General features: G+C 35.9%; 2 protein-coding genes across 4 annotated transcripts in view; one reads left to right on the plus strand and one right to left on the minus strand.

The window, feature by feature from the left end:
* The window catches only part of LOC141529515 (patj homolog), a 769,735-nt gene that overhangs the window by 51,869 nt on the left and 695,521 nt on the right, over positions 1 to 22,345 (minus strand). The gene's annotated exons all lie outside the window — the stretch shown is intronic.
* On the plus strand, positions 11,891 to 16,493 carry LOC141529294 (uncharacterized). Its single transcript, XM_074245796.1, has 7 exons — positions 11,891 to 11,961; positions 12,854 to 12,906; positions 14,178 to 14,352; positions 15,272 to 15,449; positions 15,530 to 15,737; positions 15,815 to 16,018; positions 16,230 to 16,493. Exons 1-7 carry the CDS (start codon positions 11,891 to 11,893, stop codon positions 16,403 to 16,405), a joined length of 1,065 nt encoding a protein of 354 aa, XP_074101897.1. The 3' UTR covers positions 16,406 to 16,493.

The following is a 22,345-nucleotide window of genomic DNA, read 5'->3' on the forward strand; positions in this document are numbered from 1 at the left end:
CTCCTATACAAACGAGTCGTATGTTAGCAGAAGTGACTATCGGTCCCCATCGAATTAACATACTATTAGACAGTGGTAGTGAACGTAATTATATTTCAGACAAAGCTTACAAAATTATTCAAGGTAGGGAATTGCAAAAGTTAGGCCCAGACCCTACCAGTACCTTCGGAGTAACTTTAGCCGATTCTGCATCCACGTATACGCAAGGTGGTGCCCCATTCCGTATCGAAATCGACGGTAGATCATTCCTAACCTGGCTGAGTGTCCTTCCAGGATTATCAACACCCATGATCCTAGGACTAGTCCTTTGGCAACAAGCAGATGTTCGAGTCGAATCCAAAGCATCCACTTAGAAGCTCGGTGAAAATTCTGTAAAGCATCGTTTCCTCTCTAGAAATGACCAGACAGACAAACTATCCCTGATCATACTAAGCTCATCCCAACGTTCTAAGCTAAGTGATTTCCTCGCGGTAGAGTTCGAGAAAAATAAAAACGCAAATTTAGGAGTCACTGATTTAATTCAACACCGAATCGAAGTAATCGATGACATACCAGTCCGTTGTAAACCCTATCAACGTAGCCAACCAGTAATGAAAGCACTACGAGAAAGTCGATCAATTGCTTGAAAAGGGATACATTCGACCTTCTAATAGTAGTTGGGCATGCTCACCCGTAATGGTAGCCAAAAAGAACAATACGTGGCGCATATGTATAGATTATCGTCCCGTAAATAAAAAGACCAAAAAATCTGCATACCCATTACCTATTATGCATCGTATTCTATCAGGTCTTCGCGGAGCCAGAATTATTTCAACCATCGATCTTAGCGACGCGTTCCACCAGATATTAGTTGAGGAAGACAGTCGACAATATACAGCCTTTTGTGTCGATGGCAGAGGCCAATTCGAATATGTTAGAATGCCTTTCGGTTTAGTAAATGCCCCAAGCACTTACCAAGCGTTAACCGACCAAGTCCTCCGCATAGTTATGAAAATTATTTACCAAACAGCTAGACAATACGCTTCCAGTGCTCAAGAGAAAATTTTCGCGTATCTTGACGACTGGATCATAATTAGCGATACCTTAGAAGAACATCTAGTTTACTTACAAGCCGTCTTTGAGGCTTTTCGTCAAGCAGGCCTCAAAATCAACGAAGAAAAAAGTCAATTCGGGAGATCTGAAGTAAAATTTCTCGGTTTCATAATAAATAATGAAGGTATGAGTCCTGACCCCGCTCGTCTTGAAAATATCGCGGATTATCCATGGCCTACTAACCGTAAGGAACTGCGTAGATTTAATGGACTTGTCAATTAGTACCATAAACATCTTAAAAATATAGCTCAGGTACAAGGACCCCTAAATAAACTAACTAGTACTCGAGTAGAATGGAAATGGACCGATATCGAAGAAGAAGCTTTTCAAAAAACCAAAGAAGCTTTACTACAAGCCGCAACACTATCATTACCTGAACCCGATTGCCCTCATCGTCTCTACATTGATTCCAGTAACACCGGTTTAGGCGCGATATTAACCCAATATAATGACCAGGAAGATCGTGAACATTTAATCGTATGTTTAAGTCGTCTCCTTACTAAAGCAGAGTCTAACTATACAACCACCGAAAAAGAATGTCTTGCTGTTGTTTGGGCCTTACGGAAACTCCGAGGATATTTAGAGGGACTCCCAGTAACTGTATACACCGATCATTCCGCCTTATAATGGTTATATAGCTTAAAAGACCCTGCAGGTCGTTTAGCCCGCTGGGCCATAGACCTCTCAGCTTATAATCTTGAAATCATACACTATAGGGGAACACAAAATGAAGCCCCAGACGCACTAACTAGACTTTACGAGGACACGAACATTACTGACCATATTGCCACCACTCTAAGTAGTATAAATACACCAAACTCTTGCTGGTACGATGAGAAAGTTCGCGTAGTACAAAAATTTCCTGACCAATATCCAGAATGGAAATACGAAAATGACAGACTATACTACTATCGGCCTTCAGCTACTAAAGAAATACTAGGTGATTTAAACGCCTGGAAAATTGTCCTCACCGAATCAGAAATTAACCCACATATAGAAAAGTTCCATTGCGATGTACAAGCTGGTCATTTAGGCATAGATAAAACTTACTGGCGTATACGAGAAACACACTATTGGCCAGGCATGTATCGAGACATCTCCTCTTTTGTAAGCTCTTGTGAAATTTGTATTAAAACAAAAAGTATCCAAACCAAACCGCAAGGATATATAGGAACTAGACCACCTACACAACCATGGACCATTATCTCAATGGACACGATAGGTCCATATACAAAATCCGCATCAGGTCATCAATATGCTCTAGTAATAGAAGACATTTATACCCGTTATCTTGAAATTTTCCCCCTTAGACAGCAAACAGGTAGGGAAATAGCCAAACATCTGCGTTACGTGTTATGCCACTGGGGACCCGTACGACAAATTATCTCAGATAACGGTAAAGAATTTATTAACAAAGATCTTCAAACTCTATTTCAACAATATAACATTCAATTTACTCCAAGACCGATAGGGCACCCATGTGCAAACCCCGTAGAACGTTGCAATCGTACTATAAAATCTATGATTGTAGCTTTTACCAGCCAAAATCAACGTGACTGGGATTTCCACCTCCCGGATCTAAAACTTGCATATAATACCGCAGTACATACAGCTTTAGGGGTATCGCCATTCTATCTTAACCATGGGCGCGATCCACATCTTATATTAGACCAGTACGTTACCGAAGAAATTACCGAAACTGATACTGCTCCGTGGAAAGCTCGTATCGACCGCATGGATGAACTTAGGCACTTTGTCGAACGTCACATGCTCAAAGCTCGGGATCGTCCGCGTAAACAACATGAGAAACGATTTTCCACCAAATTAGTTGACTTAAAAATTGGTGATCAGGTTTACTATCTAAACAAACGTCTCAGCAAAAAAGCCGATGGTTACAGTGCAAAATTAGCACCCAAATATGCAGGCCCCGCGGTGATAACCGAAATTATTAGTCCTTTAGTAGTTAAATTAGCAGACTCTTCGGGTAATAACCTCGGCACATATTATTTAAACGACTTAAAACTATCGCGCAGATCTAAAAGAACCAATTTGTTACAGGTTTCATCTGAGAGAACGTTTATCATGTCTTTAATAGCGACACCAGAGTCCTCAAGCCAGGAATCGTTGATTCTTGGGTCATTAGCAGAGGCTCTGGACTCGGATAACTCACCACCATCTCGCACTCATCCTAACTGTACATCTCCATCTTCATTACTGCCCCCGCTACCAGCGTCAGCCGAGGAGCCAACGACACCACAGGACATCGAGCGGTCTGACAACACGGTACCCGAGTCAGTCGAGATATGAAAACCACATCTGCCGGTAAATAAGGAGCAGGGTCCATCTCTCCTGTCTCGACTGGCCATCACTGTAGAACAACCACCAGCATGGGTTGGCGATCTCCTCGACGGGATCAGTCAATTGAGAGACGAAACTCGCAAGAATGCCACAAAGTTACAAGACCTTCAACGGGGTCTCGTTGTAGTCGAATCCAACTTACACACTTGCCAGTACCAACAGCTACAGCACTTCAGCAAATACGCGCGAGAAGTGGCCCAAGGCGTCCAAGATGTGAACCATCGCTTCGAAGCTATCGAACCCAAGCTACAACTACTGGGCCATGCGCTTAAAGTCAAGAACGACACCATTGCTGATGCAAAGACTCAGGAGATAATTCTTGACTCCAGCCTACCATATTCAACGTTGGGACAACTGCTGACAACAAAGCAGCCATACCACTATTGGCCAGCCAACCAGCCTCGGCATGCGGCCCCAAAGCTGGACTCAAAGTTCGTCGGGAAACATCTAAACCGACTCCAGAAGGTGACAATTTTCCACTATCACCAGTATTGTCCAACATGGCAGCTCGGGGAGAGATTCCAGAGGATTTCATGAAGACTCACATAGCCACTGGGGCTATAAGAAAAGCTACACCAGCTGAGTCTATGATGGTAACGTACGCTCATTCGATACCATACTCACAAACGACACCAGCTGCCAAACACATTCCATCAATGTCAGCTCAAGCTGCTTTTGAGCAATTCCTTAAGGATACGGCAGCAGAATCAACGTCAGAAGCCGACCCAACTCAAGGAGTCCGGGTCCACAATGGAATACGTCTCGTAGACTTTGAGACATTCCGCAAGGCCATTCGTGGAGCCTGTCAAGCTGCTAAGCCAATTTACCAGCAGCCCGACCTACAAGACTCGTGGACCCAGACAGTCACCACACAGGCGCAGTCGCTTTTCATTACTGACGCCTGTCAGAATTGCAGACAACGCGACCACAAATTCGCACAATGCCGATTACCCTGGCGGCCAGATATGTGTCATATCTGCTATCAGGACCAGGTGACGACGGAAATGTGTTTCCGCCCCCACGACAAAGAACAGAAGGACCATTTCAGAGGCCGTTGCCAAGGCTGTGGAGTACCAGTCCAATATTTTGATCCGCAGTGCAGACACTGCAACGCTCGCTGGCCCGGGTACCGTAACTGGATTGGAACCAAGTATACTGCCCAAGACATCGAGAGGTTCCACAAGGCGCACTTACGTTCATTAAACAAATAAGTTCGTCGTTGCCGTACCCACCGCTACTTCATTTATTCATTATTCATATTTTTCATTAGTAATTATACTACTTTTATAGCTGCTATTATATTACATATTATAACTTCAACCCTAGTTACCACATAAAACAAATATTATTATTCATTACTGTTCAAAAAAAAAAAAAACAAAATATCATAACTTTTCTTTTAATAAAACTTTGTTAAATACCACTCATCAACATATCATTCAAAAATTTATGCCAGTAATCTTCTTTGTTTACAGCAGCAGTTAGCAGAGCAGATCAAACAATTTTAAACACTATTTATTTATTTAGTTATAATTCAATCTATTCTTTATGTTAACAGCTTTTATCTACTACTATCTATTGTTAGGTCAACCCTAAAGCGATCGAAGTCTCGGAGAGAAGTCTAATCCATACTGAAGGACCCGAATCACTTTTAGGCTTGACCCTCACTGTTAATATCCTCAAAACTCATTTCTATTTATTTCTTATTAATCTATTTATTGATTTATTCTCTAATTATTTGAAATCAGGCGATTCACTTGCCACTCATACTATCACCTAACAGGCGATTACTTGCCACTCATACTCACCCTTCATCAATCCAGTCACCTATCCAAGTGAGTACTATTTCCAATAATTCTAATCAAATATTGATTTATTTCTTTCATGCTAAAGTATTTTCCAATCAATGTCCAGCTCGGTACCTGGGGTTCTTGGACGGGTAGTTTCGGCTTGGCGGTGGGGATTGAGACACTACAAATTGTCCAGTTCCTATCAACTTTCAATTAGCCGCCCAAAAACCTTCGTCGATAAGTCAATTTTTGAAAAAGTTAAGAATATTTGAAAATAAAATAATCATTTATTTCAAAAATTAGTGATCACTTTTTAGTTGGATTAATAAATTTAAATAAAATCTTAGAAAAGATGTTAGGATGGCGGAAAAAATATAATTTTTTTCAGCGCTAATGTACTTCTTGAAACACTTCGAACTCGAAAAACTAGTGGATGTTAAAAAAATTTTTAATTGCAATATCCTCCAACCGAATCAATAGATTTTCATGAGGATTGTAGCATTTGACTTAGTTTTTTAAGCACGAGAAGATTTTTTATTACTTACCAAACGATGCGATTGTAAATTTTAAAGTGTATTAAAAAACCAGTTGGTTTGATTATAAAAAATTAAAAATCTCACGAATGATTCGACTGACTTTGACGAATTTAGCGACGTTAAACGAAGTTTTTTAAGCACTAACAATAAACATATTATGTCAAAAGCGATCGAAAAATAAATATTGAAGTTATTAAAAAATAAAAAACATTTTGTTTAAATTTACCATCAACAATGTCACAAACTTTGACAACAATGTCACTTTTTTTAAAATTTCTAAACATTTTAGTATGATTAAAGTCTGCATAGATTACGAGATAAACGTAAATCAAAATTTACAGATGAACCTACTACGACGAAAGAGATGATCGAAAATGTACCGGAGATTAAGCCACTAAAGAGAATTGCTATTCCAAGAAACAAATTAATCTTTCTGAAGCTTAATCAATTGGAAGAATGAAAAAAAAAAAAAAAAACAGCAAATCGGTTGAATGTGGAGGCTGACATTCGAAAATAAACACAAAAATATTTATCGTAGATTTTTATTCAACTACCGCATAATTGACCTGTATGTTTAAAGATCCTGAACTAGAAAAATTCTCAATTCCATGTTATTAGCACCATTATTTTAGTTAATCTAAAAACTAGTGCAAGTTAATTTTGTATTATTATTATTATTATTATTATTATTATTATTTTGTTATTACATGCTCAGGGGGGTTATCCCCGGAGTCCGATTCTCCGAGGGCCCAGCCTGAGCTCCATCCGTTACTGCTGGACCACTCCGCACAACAAGGCGGTTAGTGATCACAGCAGGCCAAAGTCATTTCCCTTAAGAGACGGAGAGAACCAAGTAAAAAAGCCTTCTGCATCCTAACTGCCAAGAACTCAGCTTTTGATGAACAAGCTGGAACTTTGGCAAGTGAGGATACAAAAGACTGTTTCATCCCTCCTAGGACGCCAACAATCAGGACGACAAGCTTCACACGGTAACCTGGGTAAAGTTTGCCAATTTCAAACGGGAGATCCTGATATATTTGTCTTTTGTGCTCTTCTTTGGCTGAGATGTTGTATTCAGCCGGGGCCGAGAACTCAATGACATAAATGTCACGAGTGGCCTTGTCGAAGAGCACAATATCAGGTTTGTTGTGATCTATCCGCCGGGTTGTTGCAAATGGCATGTTCCAATAAATTTTGCAACTGTCATTCTCAACAACCTGGGGAATATCTCCTGGCAGATACGGCAGCACTGGTGTTACGTCGATACCGTAGCAATGACGAAGATAGTAGTACAGTACTCTCAGGGCAGCATTGTGACGCTGGATATATGCACCTCTCGCCAGCACTGGACATGCCGACAAAAGGTGCATAAGCGTCTCCGGATGTTGTCTACACCTCCTACAGGACGTGTCCGGTAGCTGCACCTGGAGCACCTTGCTACGGTACTCAAGAGTGTTAATGACACCATCTTGGCAGGCAAATATGAACCCTTCAGTCTCGGACATCAGGCCAGCTGACTTTAAGAAGGAATACGTCAGCTGGGTGGACAAGCCATGATCACGCACGTGTTTAAAGAACACGCTGTACATGGACTTGTCCATCAGTTCGCCAAGGAGTAGTTTTTCCTCGGCGTTCCTGATGACGCTCTTAAATTCCTCCTTTCGGAGTTCCATAAGAGCGTTTATGTCTCCAAGACCAAGGGTTCTTGCCGCATATATTGCTGCCTTATACAAGAATGACCCCTTATGCGCATTTTCATGTTTATGTAGAATTTGCATAAGAAAGTCATCCTCGTCTGCAGTGAAATTGACAACTTCGTGTTTTAAACCCAGGACCAAACGGTCTTGAAGCCGCTCTATACTCTGCAAACCTCTCCCACCGATGGAACGAGAGAGGTATAATCTGGCGACTGATGAATTGGGGTGCATGCTCCGATTCATATTAATGATCTTACGGGTGTTAATGTCAAGATCGCGTAAATCCTTTCGGGTCCATTTCAGGACACCGAAAGAGTATAGTAAGACTGGGACAGCGAGCATATTAGTCGCTGAGACTTTATTTTTGCCGGAATGATCGGAGGACCAAATTTGCCGGAGTCTCCTAACATACTCGCTCTGGAGAGTTGCTCGGACTTCAGAGACCGCATGCATGCGGTGCCTATTAATAATAATAATAATAATAATAATACTAATAATACTAATAATAATAATAATAATAATAATAATAATAATAATAATAATAATAATAATAAGCGGTGCTTGCTACGTGGCCTCCAAGCGGCGCATCGCGGGAAACGCAGACCATAACATCAGGTCTGTAGGCGAACGACGTAGCCCGTGCAGTGGGCCAACTACCCACTGCATGGAAATAACTGAGTTACCAGAAGATACCAACTCAGAAGTGCTCCCCACAACCGGTCCTTTTCGGATGAGGACCATTCATCAGGTGGGAGGAGCACGCCGGACCCGATGAAAGATGACGACCCTGGCAACTTAAGGACTTACTTTAAGTGGACGAGGAACTGAGAGTCGATCTCTTGGTGTGCTACCAATGTAGCGAGCCGGGGGTGAGCGGCTATATGGCCCGGATGCACACTCTTTGGAGTGATATGCATCCGGAGCTAGCGCATTTTACGCCCAAACACCTGCGTAATTATGCCGCTCATCTTCGGCGAAATAGAAGATCGCTTGTGCCGGACAGAAGGCAGTCTAATAGACTTTCCTTTCCGGCGCAACTACACCAAGAGCGACGCCGTTCCTCCTTGGACAACAACAATCCCTTTGTAGGACGGCAAGTAAGTATATCTAAAAAGATAACTTACTCCCAACAACAGCTTGACGCGGTAAACGAAGATCTCCGTGCAGCCCTCCTGGTGGACTCCACCCTGCTCACTGTGAGCCAGGTTGTATATGGTGCAGCAGTTTCGGCTTTTCCGAGAGAGAGACATTGTCTCTCGATCGAGGCAAGGTTGAGACAGCGCATCTTACAACTTGGCTCCAAAATTGACAGATCCCGGAAACATGTCTCCCGCATTCAGTGTGTGATTGAGTTCGAAACAACTCAAAAAGCATACACGCCCCGAATTCGACGCATTGTTGCTGAACTTCGGTGGCGTCATCACACACTGAACAAGAGTACTCTTCTTGTCATCAAAGAAGAGTCTCTTAATAAATTGCGGGCTCTAGTGACTGCCAAAAAGTCACTAGAGAAAAGGCTGAAGCGGTTGGTCGACAACTCGTTGTTTCGATCCAGCCCTTCACGGTTTCTGACAGCAAAGACCGATGTTACTGGGACTTATCCAACACCTGAGCGGGTGGAAGCTTTTTGGACTGAGTTGTATGGAGATCAACCAAACGTGAACGCCAATACTCCAGCTCTGCACGACTTCAAAGCATTCTGTCGGGAACACCGTCGGCAGAATGCTGATGAAGAGAGCCCTGCAGTCAGTGTGGATGAAGTTCGTTCAGCTCTAAATCGCAGCAAAAATTGGGCTGCCCAGGGACCAGATGGCATTAATGTCTTCTGGTGGAAGAAGTTTACTTCTACCCACCTCCATCTGGCCTGCATATTTACATCGTACATTAGAGCTGACGATCCGATTCCGAACTGGCTTGTAGAAGGGCGAACCGTACTGATACCTAAAAAAGATGACTTGTCTGACCCTTAGAATTTCAGGCCTATCACCTGCTTGAATATGGTTTATAAAATTTTTACAAAAATTTTAGATAACCGTATCTTGCAGCAGATAGAGCCTGTATGGCAACAGATATATGAACAACGTGGCAGTAAAAGAGGCCTGTCAGGTTGCAAGGAGAACCTGATAGTGGATCGATGCGTCTTACAAGATGCGATCTACTATCAACGCAACCTGTCAATGGCTTGGATTGACTATCGCAAGGCATTTGACTCAACTCCACATGAGTTGATTTTATATCTACTCAAATGCCTGAGAGTCATTCCCGAAATAGTGGAATGCATTCGACGTACAATGCAGCTCTGGCGAACGCGTTTTCACATAGGAAGTGGAAATGCATTGCACGTAACCGGAACTGTTCAGTACAAGATAGGCGTCTTTCAGGGAGATTCTCTGAGCCCTCTGTTGTTTTGCATCTCACTGCTGCCAATATCTGTTGCCCTCCGACAAACTCGTGGGTACTCTGCGGGGCCACCGAGTGATCGAGTATACACGATCACTCACCAACTGTTTATGGATGATCTAAAGATATACAGTGCCAACAAAGATCATCTACAAACGGCCCTCAACATCGTAGCAGAGTACACACGAGATGTCGGAATATCTTTTGGGTTGGACAAGTGTGCGGTCGTACACCTGGCGAAGGGTAAGTGCTCTGATACGGGTGGAGGTGTCGAGTTAGTAGATGGGAGTGTCTTAAGACAATTAGACGCCGGGGAGTTGTATAGATATCTAGGAATGGAAGAGCACCGCATGCATGCAGTCTCTGAAGTCCGAACAACTCTCCAGAGCGACTATGTTAGGAGACTGCGGAAAATTTGGTCCTTCGAACTTTCCGGCAAAAACAAAGTCTCAGCTACTAACATGCTCGCTGTCCCAGTCTTACTATACTCTTTCGGTGTCCTGAAATGGACCCGAAAGGATTTACGAGATCTCGACATCAAAACCCATAACATCATTAATATGAATCGGAGAATGCACCCCAATTCATCAGTCGCCAGATGATACCTCTCCCGGTCCATCGGTGGGAGAGGTTTGCAGAGTTTGGAGCGGCTTCACGACCGTTTGGTCCTGGGTTTAACTCACGAAGTTGTCAATTTCACTGCAGACGAGGATGACTTTCTTATGCAAATTGTACATAAACATGAAAATGCGCATAAGGGGTCATTCTTGTATAAGGCAGCAATATATGCGGCAAGAACCCTTGGTCTTGGAGAAATAAACGCTCTTATGGAACTCCGAAAGGAGGAATTTAAGAGCGTCATCAGAACGCCGAGGAAAAACTACTCCTTGGCGAACTGATGGACAAGTCCATGCACAGCGTGTTCTTTAAACACGTGCGTGATCATGACTTGTCCATCCAGCTGACGTTTTCCTTCTTAAAGTCAGCGGGCCTGATGTCCGAGACTGAAGGGTTCATATTTGCCTGCCAAGATGGTGTCATTAACACTCTTGAGTACCGTAGCAAGGTGCTCCAGGTGCAGTTTCCGGACACGTCCTGTAGGAGGTGTAGACAACATCCGGAGACGCTTATGCACCTTTTGTCGGCATGTCCAGTGCTGGCGAGAGGTGCATATATCCAGCGTCACAATGCTGCCCTGAGAGTACTGTACTACTATCTTCGTCATTGCTACGGTATTGACGTGACACCAGTGCTGCCTTATTTGCCAGGAGATATTTCCCAGGTTGTTGAGAAGGACAGTTGCAAAATTTATTGGAACATGCCATTTGCAACAACCCGGCGGATAGATCACAACAAACCTGATATTGTGCTCTTCGACAAGGCCACTCGTGACATTTATGTCATTGAGTTCTCGGTCCCGGCTGAATACAACATCTCAGCCAAAGAAGAGCACAAAAGACAAATATATCAGGATCTCCCGTTTGAAATTGGCAAACTTTACCCAGGTTACCGTGTCAAGCTTGTCGTCCTGATTGTTGGCGTCCTAGGAGGGATGAAACAGTCTTTTGTATCCTCACTGGCCAAAGTTCCAGCTTGCTCATCAAAAGCTGAGTTCTTGGCAGTTAGAATGCAGAAGGCTGTTTTACTTGGTTCTCTCCGTCTCTTAAGGGAAATGACTTTGGCCTGCTGTGATCACTAACCGCCTTGTTGTGCGGAGTGGTCCAGCAGTAACGGATGGAGCTCAGGCTGGGCCCTCGGAGAATCGGACTCCGGGGATAACCCCCCTGAGCATTTAATAACAAAATAATAATAATAATAATAATAATACTTTTTTTTTTTTACCTATTATCCATCAATCGTAGTTGTAATTCTTATCTCGTTTAAGTTCTGAGAATACTAGTCTACAATGCGCGAATTAACTTAATTTGAAACGTTATGTTTTTTTTTCTGTCAGAAAAGTCAACTTTTGACGTAAAAGTTTGTTTTCATAACATAAATTACGTAAAAATTAGACAAAATGGTCAAAATAAATTTTACTGTAAGTGATGGAATGAGATTAGACACAATTGTTAATGGTGAAGAATCAAAGTTAGTATTGTTATCATTATTATTCTCATTTATGATCAATTTTTCTGCGCTTTTCATAAAGCGAAGCAAATTGAGACTGTGTTTCTGAGAAATATCGAAAGTTGGATAGTTTTCTAAAAATAAATATAAATTCAAAGCACACGCATAATTATTCTAACCATATTTTTTTTTATTTAATTTAATAGTTATAAATAAATCGACTAATTTATGTAGTGAAAAAGATATACATTAATTTATTTTGTTTCCTCACAGTTTTATTGGTTTTGTAACCCGTATAATGGGAATAACATCGTTTGGAGATGAAGATGAAGATCGATTTGTTTTTTAATATCTGAAGGAGTTATTACTAGATATATTATGTGTATTAGCACAGATTTTATAGATATTATCAAACATATACAATTGCATAATATAATTATTGTGCGTGGATCAATAGCGAGAATTGGGGTTCCGGACTTATTTACTAATGATCCTCTTATTGCGGATTTCCGATTTGAAATAAATGTCACATCTTTTATAAAACTAATCTCAATTACTTTAAGAGCTCAGGATTTCGCTCTGTTACCAAATATCAGATTTGAAATAGAGTCCGAGGATGAAGAATAAAATTCTAGGTTAGTTTATAATAAACATTTTTGTTGAAATCAAAAATTCCATGAAAACTGAGTTTTGTATAATGAAGAGATTAGAAAAGGTGATAAATTGGAAACCAGTTAAAAATTATTGTAAAAATTATAATTTAAAAACTTTTTCTAGAACTGAATATAGAATTTTCATCGTGAAGTTTATTTACCATATGATGTTAACGATTACTTTAAAATTTTAAATTGACAAGAAATTTTTTATTTAATTTTTCAGGATATTTAATTATTAAAATTTTTTTTTTTTGCAGAATTGATCTTAGAACTTTCATCGTGAAGTTAATTTACAATATGATCTTAACGGGTACTTAAAAATTTTAAATTTATAAAAATTTTAAGTTTATAAAAAAATTCATCACAATTTTCTATAATTTCAAAAATTATTCCCATGTAAGTATGGACACACTTTAAATCATATTGCAACATGAAATGAAAATAAAATTAATTGAAAGAAATCGAAAAAGCAAACGAAAATGTAAAACTGTTCAACAATCCTAGCGAAAGTTAAAAGTTGAAAAAAAAATCAACAAAGCAAACTATAATATCTATTATAAGAAAAAAAAAAAAAAAAACAAATATTAATATAATTATACTCTAAAATACTATTATTTTTCATTTTCTTCTTTCACAGAGAATTAACCATGTAAAGCTTGAAGAAAAAAACTCTTAGATCTTTCTGAGTTATTTCATCACAGTTGTCTATTGTCAATGGATACTCCAGACTATTCTATTAAATCATTTTGTGCAATTAATATAAAAATATCCAAGATAGCAAAATTAAACCTGAAGAACTGATCATAGAATTTAAGTTTTAATGTACTCTTGTAATTTCGAAAATAATGGAAAATATAAAAACATACGATAGTTCGAAATTCTAAATCAATAACAAAAATAATTAATAAAAATTTTCGTTTTTCAAATTTTTGTACAAATAAAACAAAATGTGTTAAAAGTTGAGATAAAGTGAATAAATAGATACGCACACAGAAGAATCGGTAAGTAAACTAATTACAGTATATGCAGTGAAAATATTAATTGATCAATAACTTATATTATGAAATTCAAAAAATTGAAAATAAATACTTGTTTTCAATCTACAATATATTGAAAAACATTTAGAAAGGTTAAAAATATCCGTAATTTCTAAGTATCGATTAACACTTGTAGTAATTAGATCGGTGATTGTAAATTTTAACATTTGCTTACAAAATTTTAACTTCATTTTCTGTTAAAATTGTTAGAAAAAATCTGGAAAACGGCTGACCCTAAAGGTCAATGATCATTTTCAATGATTTCTTAAATACTTCGTTTAAAAAATTTTATATTATTTTATTTCTTTAAATTTTTATTCATCAATAACAAAATAATTTTTTAAATTTCGAATAAAAATAAAATCAGCAAACGAGGTTACTAGGATTAACAAACAACTGACTATCTAAACTCAAACGACGTAAACAAATCAATAAAATCTCTCTTATAAATATAATTAAAAGGAAATAATTTGCAATAAAATATAGATTTAATTTGTGATTGAAAAAATAATTATGACAAAACCAAAAAAAAATATTAATTCAGATAATAATCCTAAAGAATCAACGAGTTCTGCTGCAGATTTGCTTGAGAGACAAGAGAACAATAACAATGACTCTAGCCAAGTCGATGATGGGAACCAAGAACCACCCGAGGAGTCACCCATTGAATTATCATCATCTGAGTTCATAAAATCTCTCAAACCTTCTTCATCAACTATGTGAGTAAATTATTAATAATTATGCAAATAACCAATTAAAAAAAATTAGGAAAACGGTTGACCCTGAAGGCCATCCCTTCAACTTCTCTCTACTTTCTTAATTAAGCGCTCAAAATTGCACTTATTATGTTTTTAAGCTCTTCGAGCTCAGAAATATAATTTTCGTGTAGTTTTGAGCTCTCCGGGCTCAAAAGTCTGATGGAAGTTTAATAAAGCACTATTTTTGAATTTTCAAACCGCAATAACTTTTGAATGAATGAACCGATTTTCACGCGGTTGGTGGCATTCGACGCAGTTTTTCAAATTCTATGATATATTTTCAAACACAAATTGATCAGACCGGAAATTCTGGAAAGTGTTTTTTTCGATTTCTTTCGTCAACGATAACTCACGAACGAATCAACCGATTTTGACTGGCTTGGTGGCGATCGACGTGGTTTTTCGATGTTAAGAGCTGATTAGTTTTTGGAATTGATCGGTCAAGCCGTTTAAAAGTTATTCAAAAAAAACCATATTTGAAAAAATTTTTTTTCGCAGTTTTTTTAAGATTTCTCAAAATCTACCGGTCCGAATCGGTCCAACTTGTATCTAAAACCTAAGTTTAGTTGAACCCTTTCGAATGGCACCAACCGCGATCAAATCGGTCAAGCCGTTCAAAAGCTATGAGAGGTTTACATCCACACACACACACACACACACACACACACACACACACACACACACACACACACACACACACACACGCGCGCGTACATACAGACATACGGACACCCCCCTGGGAGTTGTCAGGGATGCTTCCTAAGCCCTTAAAACGTCGAGATCTGATGCCCACTCGATTTTCGAAAAACGGGGAGAAAATTAAAAATTTTCGAAAATCGGGAAGTTAAAAATGAATAAATATCATTAATATTTATATTAGCGAAATTGTTGGAAGAGTTGTTAGAATTTTTCCTACTAGAAGACACGTCAATCAAGAAACCAATGAGGTATCATTTGTTTTCAAATTCGTTTTATCAAATGATGACCAAGAGTCAGTCCAAGTGAGTGTGTGGAATGATGAAATTGATCGTGTCGTGGACAAAATTACAAATAATGCTGTAATGAAATTTTCCTATCCGCTAATATTACTAATTAGTTGCTAAATAATTGTTAAAATATTAATTAATTTTTCTTATAGATCGTGCATATTGACGGAGCTTTTTCAAAATTCATTGGAAAAAATTTATATTACAATTACAGCACCGTTGAAATTGAATTGTTCATCCAATCAAACACTCAAGTCAACGTTATTAGAAAAGTTGCATCTAGACCAGTTTCTCAAGAAAAGCAATCCCTACCTCTTGTTGAAATTGAAAATTGTGATGGTTACATTAACAAAAAAATTTGTATATACAACTTATATTATTTTAACTCAAGAAGAATTAAAATTTCATTGGAGATAATTAATTTTTTTTTCTTATAGGTGTCCAAGGATATATAAAAACTCAACTGAACATCGCTAGAATACGGGGAAAAGACTTCGCGAGAGATTCTTGCGTTGGATCAATTGCAAACAAAAACAAATATAAGTTGGAAATTAAAATAATTAATTTCGCTGACAACTTTATCAGTCCATTCCTAAAAGGAGAGCCAGTTAAAGTATCCGGAACACTCAAAATTTTGAGAGGTTAATTTAAATATTCAATCTAATTTATTAAATTAATCAATCTGAATATTTTTTAACAATTGAATTTTAGTCACAATTAACTGATATACTACCTTCCATTCAACAATTTTTTAATTTAAAATATTAACAATATTTATTAGTAAAATATTTCTTCTCTTTTCTTAGAACAATTGTTTATTATAATTTTTTTTATTTACGCTTTATATCATAGGGATTGCGATGATTGAGGTTACTAGCATTGAGGACATCTCAAAAATTGACGATGGTTCAAAAATGAGTCTACATGAATTATTATTGGCCAATATGGAAATAAGTGTCGAAATGGTTACTAACAAACGGACTACAACTGGATTTGGCAGCGGCGGAAAAAAAAATCGTAGTGATTAGCTATGATTACTTACTTTACACATTTATGACGTTATATTTATTCGTTTTGTTCCTGAATTCCTGATTTGAAATATTATTGACATTGATACCCGAGAAAAATTAAATTTTTCAAAAATAAATTAAAGAGAAATTAACCAAATTTAAAGTGAAATTTTTAGAATTAAGCTATCGTTTTTCAATCTAAAGTTGTTCAGAAATAAAATTACAAAAATTATAAAAATTGTGATTTTCTTGTGGCGAAGAACATCGATAAAATAACTAATAATTGTCAAAAAGTTAACGTTGTATACGTCAAATTAGAAGTAATTTTGTAAGCTTTTACATGAATTTATCAAAAATCAGCTATCTTTTTGGTATTAAAAGTTATACATAAATGAAGCCACCGGAAACGTAGATTTTATTATTTTGATCATTTTGAAGAGCTACTATTTCTAAACTAAACGAAGGTTTTCGCTCATTTTAAGGCTCATGCAAGCTAATTGTGTAAAGAATTTGCATACTAAATTTCACTAGGATCTGTTGAGAATTCTCAACATTCATAAATCGGTTACACTACACAATGCCTGAAAATGGTTCAATAGAACTCTTAATTTTGATAAAATAACTAAAAATAGTCAAAATGTCAATGTTATATACGTCAAATTAAAGGTAATTTCATGAGCTTTCACATGAATTTGTCACAAATTAGGCATCTCTTTTCAATCAAAAGTTATACATCAATGAAGTCACCGAAAACGTGATTTTCACTATTTTGATAATTTTAAAGAGCTGCCATTTCTAAACTTATTGATGGATTTCGCTCATCTTCGAACTCATCCAAGGTTATTATCCATAGAATATGTGTAACAAATTTCATCTAGATCCGTCAAGAACTGTAGACACAATCGCGGCAACATCCTGCGTTATATTACATATATATATATATATATATATATATATATATATATATATATATATATATATATATATATATATATATATATATATATACATATATAAATTTTTTAACTAACGTTATTTTTGAGCTTTACTCGACTAGTTAAGAGATATTACGACAAAATTCCGAGTAAATTCCAACATGAGGACCAATGCAAAAGATTGATTTCTATGAAATCTACCTAAAAGCAACCGAGCGTTTAAGAAATAACCCGTATCTCAGATATTTTCAGGTCAACTCATGATAGTAAAAGTTGTAAATAAAACTTTCAACAACAATAAAAAATTAAATATTATTATTACCATATCCCATATCTATTTACCTACATGAATTGGATAAATTTGCAGGTTCCACCAAAAGCGGATTGACTTTTATAGATATTATTTATATAGTTATTTATATAGTTATAGATATTTATAGATATTATTTATACAGGGTGTCTCTGAAGTGGCGGGAGTAATTGTTGGGGTCGATAGAGAAAAAAATACTGAATCGAAAGTTCCTGAGCCAAAAATTTTTTTGGGCCATAGAATTTGAGTTATGAATTAAAAACGATAGCCAATCAGAAGCGCGCTATTCGAGAAATGAAAATGAGCGGGGAAGTAGAGGAGACGCGAGAGTGAGATGCTGCAATAGCAGCTTACTCGCTCACACAAAGCCGAGCATGAGAGGGGATTGTGACGCTATGAGCCGAGTACGTAAGTGTGAATGAGTGGATGTATGAGGTCGCAAGCGGACGGCTTAATGTATGAGTGTGTGTCCGTGTATCGCAGCATTATTGGAGGCGTTGTAACGCTGAATTAAAGCTAACCGGGTACTCTAAGACAGAGGAAAAAATTTTAATTTTTATTTTTATTCGAAAAAATTTAATAAAAAAATAAAAAGGCCCAAGATTTAACCAGACCCACAGAAACGGAGAGTAAATTTTTAATTCTCATTTATTTTGCTGGGGATTATTTTCAAATACAAAAAAAAAAAAAAGGCTAAGATTCAACTGGAATCAAAAAGAGATGGATGAAAAAATTTTATTTTTTATTTTTAATCAGCAAAATTATTTTTCTTTAAAAAAGAGCCCAATCTCGACTGGAGCAAGAAAAAATGATTGAAAAATTTTATTATTAATTTTCAATCAACAAAATTATTATAAAAAAATAAATGGGCCCAAGTCTCAACCGGACCCAAACAAACGGATAAAAATTTTTATTACTTACTTAATTTGCTGGAAATTATCTTTAAAAACGAAAAAAATGCCCAAGACTCGATCGGATCCAAAAAAATAACAGTACAAAAATTTTTTCCTTATTTTCAATCAGCAAAATTGTTTCTTTTAAAAAAAGGCCCAATCTCGACTGGAGCAAAAAAAAATGATTAAAAAATTTTATTATTAATTTTCAATCAACAAAATTATTTAAAAAAAAAAATAGTCCGCAGACTCAACCGGACCCAAACAAACAGATAGATAGTTTTAATTACTTATTTATTTTGATGGGAATTATTTTAAAAACGAAGAAAATCGCCCAAGACTCGACCGGACCCAAAAAAAAAAAAATAAATTGAAAAATTTTGTTTTCATTTTCAATCAGCCAAATTAATTTCTTTTCGAAACAAGGCCCAATCTCAAACAGACTAAGAGAAACTAATTAAAAAATTTTATTTTTATTATTAATCAAATATTATTTAAAAAAGAAAATAAGCCACAGACTTAACCGGACTTAAACAAACGGATAGAAAATTTTTATTACTTACTTAATTTGCTGGAAATTATCTTTAAAAACGAAAAAATGCCCAAGACTCCATCAGACCGAAAGGGAGATGAATAAAAAAATTTTACTATTCATTTTTAATCATCATAATTAACTTTTTTATAATAAAAGGCTCAATTTCGACCGGACCCAGAAAAAATGATCCAAAAATTTTATTTTTTATTGTTGATCATCAAAACTAATTAAAAAAACAAATGAGGCCCTAGACTCAACTGGACCCAAACAAACGGATAAATAATTTTTATTACTTATTTATTTTGCAGGAAATTATTTTTGAAAACGATAAAAATGCCCTAGACTCGACCAGACCCGAAATAAAATAAATTGAAAATCTTTGTTTTTCTATTTTTAATCAGCAAAATTATTTTCCTTTGAAAAAGGGCCTGATCTCGACTGGAGCAAGAAAAATAATTGAAAAGTTTTATAATGAATTTTTAATCAACAAAATTTTTTAAAAAAAAGAAAATAGGCCCCAGACTTAACTGGACCCAAACAAACGGAAAGAAAACTTTTATTCCTGTTTTTTTGTTGGGAATTATTTTTCGAAACAAAAAAATTGCCCAAGACTCGACCGGACCCGAAAAAGATAAATCGAAAAATTTTATTTCTAAATATTAATTAACTAAATTATTAAGAAAAAAAAAAAATAGACCCAAGACGCAGCAGGACCCAAATAAACGGATAGAAATTTTTATTACTTGATCACCAAGATTAATTTTCCTTGAAAAGAAAGGCCCAATCTCAAACAGACTTCGAATAACTGATTGAAAAATTTTATTATCAATTATTAATTAACAACATTATTCTTAAAAAAATTAATAGGCCCCAGACTCAATCGGACCCAAACAAACGGATCGAAAACTTTTATTTCCCATTCATTTTGCTAGGAATTATTTTTAAAAACGAAAAAATGCCCAAGACTCGACCAGAGCCAAGAATAGAAGAATGCAAAAAAATTTATTTTCTCTTTTCAATAACAAACAAAAATTTATTGAACAAAAATCAGCCTAATCTTGACAAGACGATAAAAAACTGATTGAAAAAATTTATTATCAATTATTAATTGACAAAATTATTTCAAAAAGAAAATAGGCCCCAGACTCAACCGGACCAAAACGAACAGATAGAAAATTTTTATTACTTATTTCTTATGCTCGGAATAATTTTTGAAAACAGAAGGAATTGCCCAAGACTCAACCGGACCCAACCAAACGGATGGAAAACTTTCATTTCTCATTTATTTTGCTGGGAATTATTCTGTAAAATAATTTTTCAATTAATCGTCAGGTAAAATGTCAAAAATAAATTAAAACAAACATTGAACTCAAGTCCCAATAATTTTGATATTTTAATTAAAATTATTTTTTAATTAATTGACAGGTAAAATGTCAAATAAGGAATTGAAAAAAATCGCTCTCGAGTCCTGATAATTTTGATATTTTTATTAAAATTATTTATCAGTTAATTAACAGGTAAAATGTCAACTAATAAATTAAAAAAAAATTGAACTCAAGTCCGAATAATTTTGATATTTTAATTGAAATTATTTATCAGTTAATTGACAGGTAAAATGTAAAAAAATATACTAAAAAAAAAATCGCTCTCGAGTCCTGATAATTTTGATATTATTATTAAAATTATTAATCACTTAATCAACAAGCGAAATGTCAAATGATAAATTAAAAAAAAAAATTGAACTCAAGTCCGAATAATTTTGATATTTTTAATAGAATTATCTATCAGTGAATTAACAGGTAGAATGTCAAATTATAAATTAAGAAAAAAATTGAACTCAAGTCCGAATAATTTTGATATTTTATTAGAATTATCTATCAGTGAATTAACAGGTAGAGTGTCAAATTATAAATTAAGAAAAAAATTGAACTCAAGTCCGAATAATTTTGATATTTTTATTAGAATTATCTATCGGTGAATTAACAGGTAGAATGTCAAATTATAAATTAAGAAAAAAATTGAACTCAAGTCCGAACAATTTTGATATTTTTATAAAAATTATTTTTAATTAATTGACAGGTAAATAAATAATAAATTAAAAAAAAAAAAATTGAACTCAGGTCCTGATAATTTTGATATTTTAATTAAAGTTGTTTATCAATCAATTGACTGTTAAAATCCTGAATAATAAATTAAAAATAAATCGCACTCATGTTCTCATAATTTTGATCTTATAATTGAAATAAATTTCTAATGAATTGACGGGTAAAATCCCAAGTATCAAATTAAGTAGTAATCGCACCCAAGCCCTGATAATTTTGATATTTTAATTTAAATTATTTATCACTTAATTGATAGGTAAAATGTCAAATGATAAATTAACAAAACATTGAATTCAAGTCCTTATAATTTTGATATTTCAATTTAAATATTCTTTTTATTCACTGACAGGTAAAATGTCGAAGAAAATATGAAAAAGAAATGGCATTCACGTTTTAGTAATTTTGATATTTTAGTTTCCCTTTTTCTTAGCAAAGAAATCATTTCAAAAAAATCTACAGGTGTTTCGGCAGTTCAAGGATAACTTTACTTTAATGTTATTAGTTTGCATTCACATCATTACACTTTACTCCTTTTATTAAGCAATTAAGATTCCAGTTGAATCTTAGCCTTTTTTTTTTTTTTGTATTTGAAAATAATCCCCAGCAAAATAAATGAGAATTAAAAATTTACTCTCCGTTTCTGTGGGTCTGGTTAAATCTTGGGCCTTTTTATTTTTTTTTATTAAATTTTTTCGAATAAAAATAAAAATTAAAATTTTTCCTCTGTCTTAGAGTACCCGGTTAGCTTTAATTCAGCGTTACAACGCCTCCAATAATGCTGCGATACACGGACACACACTCATACATTAAGCCGTCCGCTTGCGACCTCATACATCCACTCATTCACACTTACGTACTCGGCTCATAGCGTCACAATCCCCTCTCATGCTCGGCTTTGTGTGAGCGAGTAAGCTGCTATTGCAGCATCTCACTCTCGCGTCTCCTCTACTTCCCCGCTCATTTTCATTTCTCGAATAGCGCGCTTCTGATTGGCTATCGTTTTTAATTCATAACTCAAATTCTATGGCCCAAAAAAATTTTTGGCTCAGGAACTTTCGATTCAGTATTTTTTTCTCTATCGACCCCAACAATTACTCCCGCCACTTCAGAGACACCCTGTATAGTGAAAAGCTTCTAGTTCTTTGACAGTTTTAAAATCGCCTTTTCTTTTCGTAACATCATT

Source organism: Cotesia typhae, unplaced genomic scaffold (genome assembly GCF_013202065.1).
Source record: "Cotesia typhae breed Kobodo isofemale line unplaced genomic scaffold, CoteBio_Ctyphae contig_48, whole genome shotgun sequence".
In the NCBI taxonomy this organism is placed as follows: domain Eukaryota; kingdom Metazoa; phylum Arthropoda; class Insecta; order Hymenoptera; family Braconidae; genus Cotesia; species Cotesia typhae.

Coding starts and splice junctions, on each gene's coding strand:
- LOC141529294 (XM_074245796.1), top strand. CDS start 11,891: ATGGTCAAAATAAATTTTACTGTAAGTGATGGAATGAGATTAGACACA. Junction 14,353..15,271: donor AAACCTTCTTCATCAACTAT/GTGAGTAAATTA, acceptor TATTTATATTAG/CGAAATTGTTGGAAGAGTTG. Junction 15,450..15,529: donor ACAAAATTACAAATAATGCT/GTAATGAAATTT, acceptor TTTTTCTTATAG/ATCGTGCATATTGACGGAGC.